General features: G+C 38.1%; 1 protein-coding gene across 1 annotated transcript in view; it reads right to left on the reverse strand.

Moving 5' to 3' along the window:
* The window catches only part of COL6A6 (collagen type VI alpha 6 chain), a 46,677-nt gene extending 36,729 nt beyond the window's left edge, over positions 1-9,948 (reverse strand). The window contains exons 1-3 of the mRNA XM_039569289.1: positions 9,872-9,948; positions 6,661-6,740; positions 1,273-1,616 (exon numbers count right to left, since the gene is read on the reverse strand). Of these exons, the coding sequence (XP_039425223.1) occupies positions 1,273-1,616; positions 6,661-6,727 (411 nt within the window). The 5' untranslated portion in view covers positions 6,728-6,740; positions 9,872-9,948. The remainder of the gene's footprint in view (positions 1-1,272; positions 1,617-6,660; positions 6,741-9,871) is intronic.
* Positions 9,949-12,109: the final 2,161 nt, after the last annotated feature.

The raw sequence follows: 12,109 nt of genomic DNA on the forward strand, positions 1-12,109 counted from the left end.
CTCAGAAGCAGCAAAATCTTGTGTGGTCATGTTCCCTGTTCAGACATTTTAAGCAATCTTTGGAAAAAAACTCCATTAAATATACACCAAATGACAACTTAAATTGATAAGACACACATACCTATGCAAATACTGTAAAAAATAGAATGCCAACTTTCATCTGAAAGCAGGGGAATTTGTAATATGGCTTCCTCACTCCATGTCAGATTAAAATCGGTGTTTTACAAAAGTGAAAATAAATTTGGAAGAGGAAACCCCTTATGTATTTTGCAAGAACTAACCAGTCCTTCCTTAGTAGGAAGGTCTTCCTGCATGAAGACCTTAGTAAGCGCTAATATTCAAACAGCTACTACAGGACTTGCTCAGTGCTTTACAGAGTCAGTGCCTCATTTAGAATAAATTGTCAAGGCACTGATTCTGAAACACTTCAATGAGATCTGAATTTCTGGAACCCAGGTTGAAAGAATCCCTATTCATTTCCGAACAGATTAGATGAAGCTTTATGCTTTTTCCTTCACCTCACTTCAAGATGGATGAATTAACTGCAGCATCTAGGCAGATTTTCCTGATCATCTGTTATCTGTAAGTAGAACTCAGCTTTGTTATTTGAAATTATTTGACAAGTTAATGACATGAACAAACTTCTGTAAACAAATTTGTCAGATGACCTTTTTCTGTGACTTCTGCTTCGAGCTGTCACTATTCTGGACTAAGATGCAGATTCAGGAATAAGAAAGCAGTTTCCTTTCAGGAATAAGAGTCCCTGAAAGAAAACTACTTTCCACTACCCAAAGTAAAATCATTCCATGGTAGATCTAAGAAGGTTGTCTGTGTGAATACTCATCATCACATGTATTAAGCCAAGTGTTCTGGGTACCACCTCACTACAGGAGTGCCTAGAAAATTGGAACTGATATATCAGGTTATACTAGGTCAACGAAAACCAGGAAGTTCTATATAAACTTAAGAAAACACAAGGGTGACTGAGCACTGGCACCGGTTGCCTGGAGATGCTGAGGAGTCTCCATTCCTGGAGATACACAAAAGCCATCTGGACATGGCCCTGGATGGCCTGCTCTAGTTGACCCTCCTTGAGCAGATGGGTTGAAGAAGGTGACTTCCAGGGATTCCTTCTAATCTCTACCATTCTGTGATTCTGTTTACTAGCATCATCTATTCCTGAGCTACTTATTTGTCTTCCTGGAGTACTCAGCATCAGAGTCTGTAAATACCAAACTGTCTAATTTTTCCAAGATCATACCATTAAGTTACCTTAACTTTAGCAGAGGTCACGTTAAAGAAGTTCTCCTCAAGTGCCTGCAAGAAGTCTGCATTCAGGTAGGTGTCCACAGTGGTCTGTGCCTCTAAGAACTTCTGGATGATCTCTTCATTATAGTCTTCAAAACCAGAGTCAAAGATTAATTGTTTGTTCTGTGCCAATACTTGGAACTTGAACCCAATGTCAACTGGAGCATTACAGCTGGTATTTGGCAGTGATTTCATCTGTAGTAGAAGTCTGGGGAGGAATGCTTGCAGTCTCTGTTTCAGAAGCATTGTGGGTACTGGCTGCGTGCGCCTTGAAATATCAATTGCTATAGAAAGATCTATGTTGCATTCTGAAAAAAAAAATATATCTAGGAAACAGGAAACTATGAGCATACACTCTGTGATCCTGGTTTTTGTCAGAATCATGGGAGTGGAACAAAATTCAACATGGTAGATTTAAAGCCAGAAGTAAGAATCAGTAAGTTTGGTTTTCCGTAAACATAAAATACCTCAGCCCACAGGTTTCAGTGTGGCCATGTGAACTTGCAAACACTAAGAACTAAATTACTCGACATCTGCACGTACCCAAACTGCAAAACATGTCTGTTCTCCAGCTGCCCAGTATCCTCAAAGGGCCTAATCTTGAAAATGTCTCCATAGGCTTTGCTGCCAACTGAGAATGTACAACACAAATTCCAATTGCAAAGGGAACCCTGATGACTGACTTTGTCACTTTGTCACAAGACCAGGTGATACATATAAATGCAGAACAATAGGCCAAAGAAACAAGCATGAGAAAGAGGCAGCACTGCCTACATGAAATGTCATAACCATTGTGAAAAACAGCTGTTGTAAGGTGATGGCTACCTCAGTGATGGAAGTGCTTGCATTGCTCCTTGTAATAATAACAAATAGTGTGATGTGGTTAATTCCTTCTCCCTCCCCAATCATCTCGCCCTCATTAAACATGTTTGTTTCTTCTCTACCTTGATTATTCATTTCTCACTTTGAATTTTATTCTGTGATCCTAGATGCATTATTACTCGTTATTGTACCTCTGCAAGGAAGTCAGAGGCGTGCAATTTTAGCTGTAAAACAGCACTCTACCTAATTTTATTCTCTTTTCACTCATTGACTCTGAAACACTTAGCAATCACAAGATTGTTTTCTGTGTTTGCTAGTTTGGGCTTGTTCCCATTATTCCACATAAGTTTCCTGAGTTTTCCTTCTCTCACGGAAGAGATAAATGTGTTCAGTTCTTTAGTCAAAAACTTCTAGAAATAATTTCATCTCAGAGGGACCATCATTATGGTTTAATATTTTCACTTGTGGTACAAACTGCCCCCTAGAGGGTATGATCTGCTGGAAAGTAGCATGAAAATCTTTGAATGTAAAAGGTCACATTGAATGAGATTATATGGCTAAAAAAATCTGACATTCAGACCTCAGAGCAACATCAAAAATCTATGCCACTTATCTTTTTAGCTCACAAAAAGCAATCAGTTAAATATATCCTTATATGCATGCATGTCTACACACACGTGAACACAAAATCTAATGGATGTTTCTTCCAGTATGTGTTCTTGTAGAGCATACAGAGAGTATGTGTTCACAATGAGATTCTTCTAAGACCTGGGTCTTTTAAGTCACATAGTTTGGAGGCAGTGTGAAGGGTAAGCATGAACTCAGAAATTTTGCCCTGACAGTTGGTCATCCACACTGTTCAGCTCTTAAAATGTTCTCTGTCAAGTCCTCAGTGTACCAGCAATAATAACAGAACAGCAGTAAATAGTTCACTTTTTGTGCTACTATGTTGTGCATGAGAACGTGTAAAACATTTACTGGTAGGTATTCTATACCCTGTTGTTAATCTCTATTTATTTGCAGGAGCAAACACCTCTGTGTTGCCAAACTCTTTCTCACCACCTGTTCTCCTACAAACATCCACATTGTTAAACTGCCCTATCTTACTGCTGTAAAGGTACCTTTTTTCTCCTGTCAACATGCTGTCCCTGAAATGAAATTTTTTGAATTGAAAAATCTGGCAGTTTAAGAGAAGGTTACTGGAGTAAAGGGAAATAATAGATTTATTACAGGAAAGAAGGTCAGTGTATATATAAAAAAAGATGACAGGACAAGATAAAACAGGCTTCGCAGAAAATTGATATTCATTTTATGAGACAAATTTATGCAGAGCTTAGTAATAAATATATGCATCACTGAGATGAAAACAAATATGCTTTCCTTGACTTCTCTCTCTCTAAACAAGTGTGCCTGTAGTATATATAAAGGTCACTGCTGTATCTCCCACTACATCTCCCTGTTCCCTGCCATAAAACACCAGGAGGTGCTACTGCATCAGCCATGGTCACGCTGCTCCACGGCAGTGCACTCCACTTCCACAGCAGCCCTCTCTCTCTGCTTGCAGAAGCCGAGGAATGCTTTTTCATCTGGGACTCTGCTCAGCTCTTGATGGGAAAAAGAGTGGGTGGGAGTGCAGAGCTCATACTGAATCAGGCCCAGCTGTTCTCCCTGCAAATTACCTGAGCGGATATAATTCACACAGAATTGCTTCTGTCTCAGGGAAGAAAGGCTCAGCTCTTCATTTTGGCCCCCAACACCCTGGCAAACACCAGCCAGTTTTGGGGTGTTCAAGATCTCACTAGCCTAGGATGCATGAGAGGCTCAGCGGTTGTTACAAAAAGCAGTGTGGTCATCCTGGTGTTCCTTTCTCTCAGAAGGTTTCTGATCACAAAGGGAATGAACCCTGGAGAACTGCATTGGATCAGTTTTATGGCAGAACAAAGAGCATGTATCCAACACATGTAAAATACCACCTCTATGGTGAAAATACCAGGAAGACAACAAGGAGCTTTAAAGGACAGTCACAGTCCCTATAAGGATAAGCACAGAGAGAAGAAACGCTCCAGAACCGTCTCTTCCTGCCATCCCCAATCAATGCCATGCACTTACACCACAGTGAGAAGATATCAGCTTTTTGATTTGTCATGCACTCCATTTTTCTTTTTGCAACTTAAGAACCACATCTACAGTATTACCTAAATGCATAGCTGGCATGAATACGCAATGTTAAAGAGCAACTGTGTATGCTCTGTACGTTGCTATTCCCCCATGATAAGGCAACTGATAATGCAGCATCAAGTCAGAAAAAACAGACCCAAAACCAGCATGTGACATCTGATAAAAGTTGCTATGCTAACTAAAAGCATTACTGAATGTTTATTTTCTTTGGGGTTGGCAGCCTCTCAGGCTGTGTGGCATTCAAGCCACTGTTGGCATCCAAAAGATATAGTAAGGGATAGCACTTTCTGTTTCTCATCTAGGAAAAGCTTTTGGGTAGCACTTCAGAATTACTTCAGAATTGCTGTTCACATCTTGCCAATACCTCCCACATATCCAAGGATGGATTTCCTTACACCCCCCCTCTGCACAGTGCCTCTGTGACTCTTCAGTCTTGTTGACAGACAGTGGGTGCTGACAGTCCCACTGAAGCAGAATGGTCAGCTGGAGATGGCAAAGTTATGTTTCTAGGAGGTTCTTTTTAAAATATCACTGAATTGTCTGTTTCCCTCTTTTTATTAAGATACCTGATGGAGTATCTGCTGTGGTTCCTTTCAGACACTGAGGAACTATGCATATGAAGGCTTGATGTGAAGCATTGTCTTACCTCAGAAGCTATTTACCATAGCAAAGACTGTAGTGGCTCTTGACTGAAGCAAAGTACAAATTGTGAGTCACAAACTGAGTAACATGGGCAGTATTCTCTAGTAAAACAATTGCACTGCAGTCCAGCCAGCTCAGGTACTTTTATCAGCGACTGCAGAAAGCCATGTGGATATTTGTCATTATACACGCAACAAAAAGTTTGTTCCTTACCCTGACCAGGGAGATGTTTGGATTAACAGACCCGATTGACATTCTTTTTGATGATTTTCAGTGCATCAAGGTTTCCACTGTGAACTCTCCCTGTGTCATCAGCTATTAAAAACAGCTCTCAAAGGGGATTTTATCATCCCTATGTCAGCTTCAAAGACATGGATCCCATTGTTCCTCAAAGCCATTGCTATATCCTGTACCCTGTCAGCAGAGTACTCACTGAAAAAGGCTCTGGACAAGCCTCTTTTGCTACTAAGTGATTCTCTAGTATAAACTGGAGTCTCTGCCCTGTTTTGGTGCCTCCTTCTTTGTAATGTAATTTTTTCTATCTTCTGTAAGGAGTCATTCTTGTTATAACAAGTGTTCAACAGGAATTCAGTGTATGTCACATTGTTGTGCTGAATCACAAAACCCAGAGATTTTGTCTTGCCGTTGATCATTGTGCATGATGTTGAAGTTCTTTGTCCCTGTACTCCAGGATCCATCTATCAGGAAAACTATGTCTGTCATGGAAGCTTTCCTGCAGACTGAAGGAATATGTTGCAACTTTTCCCCTAAAAGTTGTGTAATCTAATAGAAAAGCAATTTTAAATCCTAATTGCTTTTCAGAATCCAAGACCTATTGGCCTGTTCCAGAAAATCCCTTCCATCTATCCTGCTAAATTGTCATCACCCACTAGTTCCTTCTTTTCCCCTGTTTATCATACAGAGGATCAGAAGATACATCTTTCTGCAACACCATTCATAGGAAAATGAGAGATGCTGAAATCTACAACACAATTTTCATTCACAGTCTGCTCAGAACTTATCTGTAGTAAATGCATATTAAACATTTCTGTATGTGAAACACAACCATAGGAATGTGTTGGCCTGCTCTCAAGAGAGCAAAGGAAAATTTAGTCATGCCCTTTGGGCTCCATTCTGCATGCATAGATTACTAATTAATATTTATTTTCTGAGGGGAAAAAAAATCAGTTCCAACTTAAAGAGTACTAAGCATATTTCTCTGTTATAAGTATTAAACATATGTGTTTCCACAAATTCCAGGAGCTAGCAGAGCATGGATGGAACAGTTATTATTTCCTCAAATCAACAGTCATGCAGAAAATACCCTGCAACTGGGCAGAACACTTCTTAAACAGATCTTCCAAAAGACCTGACTACCAAAATGGAACTGCTAAATACTGTAACTTACCTTGCTTTTGGCAGTCTTACAATTTTAAGAGCTTTACGTTGCTTTTGCACATATGAAACCTCAGAATGCATGAACAAACCCAAATTTAATGAGCTGCTGCATTAAATTTTGCATTTTTTTAGGAAAACTCTCCTATTGTAGTTATAAATATAAGTTTCATAAAAACATACTGTATTATCCCTAATTATAATTCCTAGTTAGAAAAAAATGTCATCAATTCTTCATCTCTCTCTCACATTGGGTAAAAATGTAAAAAACCAATTTTGCTATCAACTTGAAGCGTCATTTCTTTAGTGTATTACCAGTCTCCTGTGCCTCTGTAGAGAAGGTGAAAATGTAGAGAAGAAGAAGTGGTTTCCAGGCAACCATGCTGAAAACCTTCCTAGGGAAAAAAAATCAAAACCAAATATATAAGAAATACAGAGAATAATTCCCTAAAAAAGAGGTTTTTAATTGTGGGGGAACTGGGTAAGTGCATTTTATTAACAACATGGAGGCTTTCTAGCTGTATGCAATTTAAACCAGAACTTTAAATTCATTTTTTTCCCTCAGTTTTTAACATACAGGCTTTGAACGCAGAGCTGTTAGAGTTTGACACTGATGTACAGGATATAACCAAAAGGAACTATACAATGCTTTGCTCTCACAATCATGCTTTATTCTGATTCACACAGCTATATTTACCATGATCTAAAATTCAGCTAAAAGCAAGCTATTCACAGCGTAAGATTATTGGGAGTTATGCTTTTAAGATTCCCTTCTAGCCTTGAAATTTCCCACCTACACATCGATTTAAAAGAAAAGTTTGGTGGTGGTATCTATATGTGATACACATGGATAAGAACAAGCATTCATTTACAAATGAAATATGCCAGTGGGCCAGTAATAAAGACACTTGTCATAGAAAAATGGAATAAAGTATAAAAATTTCCCAAAAGCCAAAACTCAATGCTGTGGATAATGAGAATGAAAATCTCTCAGAAAGTATGAAATTAAGGCATATTGAGCTTAAGCACACTAAACAAATGAGAACAAAGCAGTTTTGAATAACTTTCTATGGTAGGACACAAGTACCCTTGATGCTGCCTTTAACAACTCATTACACTGTTTATTCTGTATCTTGGATCGGCAAAGACAACTTAGTAGAAAGGCTACAGCTGGTCTAACATTATAGCACAGGGTTCAGTTCCAGGTTCTTAGGGTAACACCATGTAATATTACCCTAGGTCTTGTAAGTAACAAAAGGCAGTGAATAGAAATTATCTGATTGAATCTATGTTCTAACCTCAGGCAACAGCAAAATTTCATTTCCAAGTATCACCACACCAAGCTGCACTGAAGCTCTCGAAGAGTTCTTTGGGGGGAAAAAGCACCACATTTTCTATATTTGAAGACATTTATCAGACACAGGTACTTTTCACTTTTATTAGAACTGCAGTAACACAAAAATTCCAGATGCAACTGAGGTCCCTACGCAACCAAAGAGGTTCCAGGTATTATGTAGTCCTCAACAAGGACAGAAAGCAATGCTGGAGTTGGTGCACTGAGGAAACCTCCTTCATGCCTCTGCACATAACAATTTTCTTTAATAAGCATTACTAACATAAAGGAAACTGTTTTGCAACCATTTTACATGCCATCTTCACAATTAAATTTTGTCTTGGATTTAATTAATTTTTCTGCATATATTCCTGAGAGTTAATGAATCTCTTAAGAGTTCCCCTTGATCACTTTGACAGAGACTTAATCTTGTTATCTATTTTCACTCTTATACCTCATTATATGAGCCTCTTTTTTAGATGTTAATAAGCTAAAACTTTATACTGAGAGACAAGTATTTTAATGGTACTCCCCAAAAATAATAATGATTACTAATTTTCATTACAGTGTTACACAGTTTCTGCTTTGATAGCACAGTTATTATGCCAGAGCAGCATTAACATCTTGAACTCTCTTGTTTTAATAAATTGCTCACAGATCTATAGACCCAGCTAGACATGTACATATTCAAAGGCAGATAAGTAGATTGCTGCCAGTATTTCCAAAGCCTCTAATCAGTGTTTCACTCTAGAAATTTCCATGACTGAGTATGTGAAAAACTCAAGGCCAATAGCAGCAAGCTTCCAAGCTGCCCACAGTCAGATGAGTAAAATACAGCTGGTGTTTTAGCAGGGGGCTAGACTTTCCTCAATTATGTAAATATTCAGATTTCATACCAAAATCTAGCTCTTACTGTTATAATATAAAAAATAATCTGTGACTGTTTAGCTATGCAACTATTTCCATGCCTCCTAACAACTGTGGTCTCTGTTTGCCTCCTTTAGCTTCTTTCTGCCCCATGACTCAAGAATATTCCCTAAGAATGTTCCCTGCTCATCGGGTCAGATACCCGAGACCTGAAAAATCTCTCCCACTCTTCCTAAACAATGAGTGTAGATGAGAACCTATTTACCACTTGCTTTGATTTTCCCTTAATTAGTCCCTACTGACATCAGGCAGCTTCTTCAAATACACAGAAACACTGCAATTTAGAAATATGTGCAGACTAATTTTCCTACTTGTACTATTTATTTTGCCTTCACATACAAAATTCCAATCATGCACTACAAGCTGCATAGACAGAGGTACTTTAGGCCTTCTATGTGTATTCTTCATTATTTACTAACCCAAAATGAGAAGAAATTTAATGGAAAATTCATGTCATGCAGCTCTTAGATACTACCAAAGCCTAAATAAACTCACTCAGAAACATGCAGTGCTACAGAGCATTACACTAGCAATATCTTAATTCTAAAATTTATTTGAACATAAAATAGTATATACAAGATCTTAGCATAAGGTACTTACTATCTGTAGTTGTTTATATAAATATATATATATAAGCATAATTATGCAAGATGCTAAAGCAGCAATTCTCAAAAACCTAAGACATCTTTCCACTTTAATTCTATTTTAGGAGACAACAGTATGAAAATTATTAGAAGTCCTTAGAAAACAGTATAAAATAATACATATTTTAAAGCTGATTTTACTGCCAGCATTTTTACTTATGCTGGCTGTTCCCAGAGATACACCTATATGAATATACATCTCAAAGGAAGAAAAAGATCAACAGTACTCCTGAATCCTTTAAATGCTTGACAAAAACTACTTGCCACTGCTTTTCTTTTTTTAACCAATTAATGTCCCAATCTTATCTTCAGCTGCTTCAGTGTTTCAGGTAGGTAAAAAAGTAATTCTGTAGATTTTTGCTGCCAGAGCAAAATGCATTCTCAAATTATAATATACTTCTTAAGCACACTGTCAAAAGCTCAGAGATCTTGAAGCAACATCTCTTTTTCACCTATGATTTATAACCATCTTGCATACAGGATCTCCCTGCACACCTGATTTGGGGATATTTTCCTTCTCGTGTTGGTATATACTAACAGAAGGAACGCAATCTTTCTTGTTACAACTTAAAATCCCATCTCTACCAGTGCAAATAAATGTGACCACGTAGTTTTCTCCTACCTACTGAAGAACCCCAGTTAGATTACTTCAGCTTCTACAGGCTGATTTCATTCCTTCTGATATAAGCTCATGTCCTGGAATACAGCAGACACAAAGCTTCAGCTTACATGCCCCAGTTGGTTATTCCTTTCCTCCACCATCCCCTTTTCTCTCACTAAAGCAAAGTTAAAGCCTGGTTTTCAACTGTGGAATTTTATGGTTTCATCAAACAGTAAAACAGAAGAAGTCCATCCCCACCCTCCCACCTTACCACTCTACTCATACATCCATGTATTGAAATTCAAACACTGAGAATCAGAGTACCAAAAGAGAGATAAATGTTGCTGTAAAAATAATGCAAAATACTTTCTAGGTGTCAGCTCTTTACACAAAGGAAGGAATATTTTTGTTAGTTATCTCTTCTCTACAGGCACTTATTTTTTCCTACAATTACATTATCTTTTTGTTAGCACTGAAATGTCTCAGGAAGAAAGTTGCTGCTTTACTCATTGCAGGTTTCTCAGAGAAAAAAGGAGTTTCCTAGTGATTCCAGGTGTAATCACAGGGCCAGGCACTGATTCAAGCAAGGAGACCCTGGATGACTTACCTGACTTACGAAGTCAGTGTGATCAACATGAGGTTCAATATGTTTTAAGGAGTGGTTTTGTTTAGACGGCATGCAGACACAGCTGGAAAGGGCGTGGCCACCAGGATAGGAACACCCCCACAGTCAGACCTAAGTACATACAAGCGCACAACCAGCCCATGAGGAGTCTACACCCAGTCTTACAAGGAAAAACTGACTGACAGTAAAAATCAGTTTCATTTACTGTTAAAATCAGTGTCTGCCCACCTGTGAGCAAATGGGATGGATGGATGTTTACTTGCTGACTTCATTTTAAAGAATGAAGAGACATAATGATTTTCCATTTCAGTATTTGGTGCACCTTTTATAAGCTTATTGGCTGTTTTCCATTTCTGAGTAAAGCTTAATAATTAGCATGTTATGATCCTGTAAGTAAACATTCATTACTATTCACACTTCTATCTTCCTGATGGCTTATACAGCACAAATAGCTATAAGTACACATTTAAAAAAAATTATAAATGGACCCTGGTATCCTCGCAGCCACAAACAGTTCTTAACCTATCATGAAATTAATAAAAAAAATTGTAGTTTCTCTCTTCAGTCCAGAAGATCCCTCAAAAACCAATCTTCTGTCAGAGAGCCCAACTATTTATGACATCTCTGTATCTGAAGTCACCATACCCTTTTAGTCTCTCTTGAAGTGAAATGTGTTGAATGTATCAAGTACATATGTATATTCCCTCAGGATCAAGACAATTCCTTCTGAAGTTCTCAGCATCCTTTAAAAAACGTTCTCTGTTTTACATACCTTCCCTTAGCTCAGCATGACCAGCCTGCAACTCCATAATGCATGGTAGCAAGACAAGCAGAGCTGTCCTTGCTGCCTGCCAGGTGTCAGAAGTAAAAATTCCATAGGACTCAGGCAACAAATTTTCTGACACTGCTCTGTTGCCTGCACCAACTCCCAATACTTTGCTTTCAGGAAATCTTCAGTGAAAAGTCTGGGGTTTTTTCCTCAAAAAGCTATTTTCTAACACAGAATAAAATAAAAGAAACAGCTGAAAACCTCATTAGTTGAAAATTAAATCTAACTGGAATACTTACAACATCTACCTAAGACCACAGCTAGCTATTCTGAGAGCCTGAAAAGCTTTCACTTCTTCACTTTGCACATTCTGTAATTAGCTGTTTACTAATTACACCCTAATCTAAACTGCTATACTCTGTTGAAATTAATTAAATCTTCCTCTATGTGTATGAATTCAACTAGACTATCCCATGTTGTCATTAAAACATGAACATAACTATGCACATTACTATGGCTTTAGACTTTACTTCTGGTTTAGTTTCCTCAAAAAAGAAGTCAAGGTGAAGGTTACGTTTCACCTTTCATCGCATATGGGGGAAAGAATTTTTAAAACCGAACCTGGTAAATGGAGCTGTGAAACTGAAGAGTCTAACAAGTAAGTCTACTTGTTAAATGAGTTCTTACCTAGCAAGGACTCATTTTGACCCAGAACTAGTTCACTTTCAAACTCTTAAACACTCTGTTCTTTGGCCTCAATAAAAGAAGAGCAGAAGGGGACCTCATATGACAACTTGGTACTGTAATCAATAACCTGTATATATGTATTTTACTAAGGGATTTGTTAAGAAGGAGTAAAGGAAGC

This window comes from Corvus cornix, chromosome 2, assembly GCF_000738735.6.
Source record: "Corvus cornix cornix isolate S_Up_H32 chromosome 2, ASM73873v5, whole genome shotgun sequence".
Lineage (NCBI taxonomy): Eukaryota > Metazoa > Chordata > Aves > Passeriformes > Corvidae > Corvus > Corvus cornix.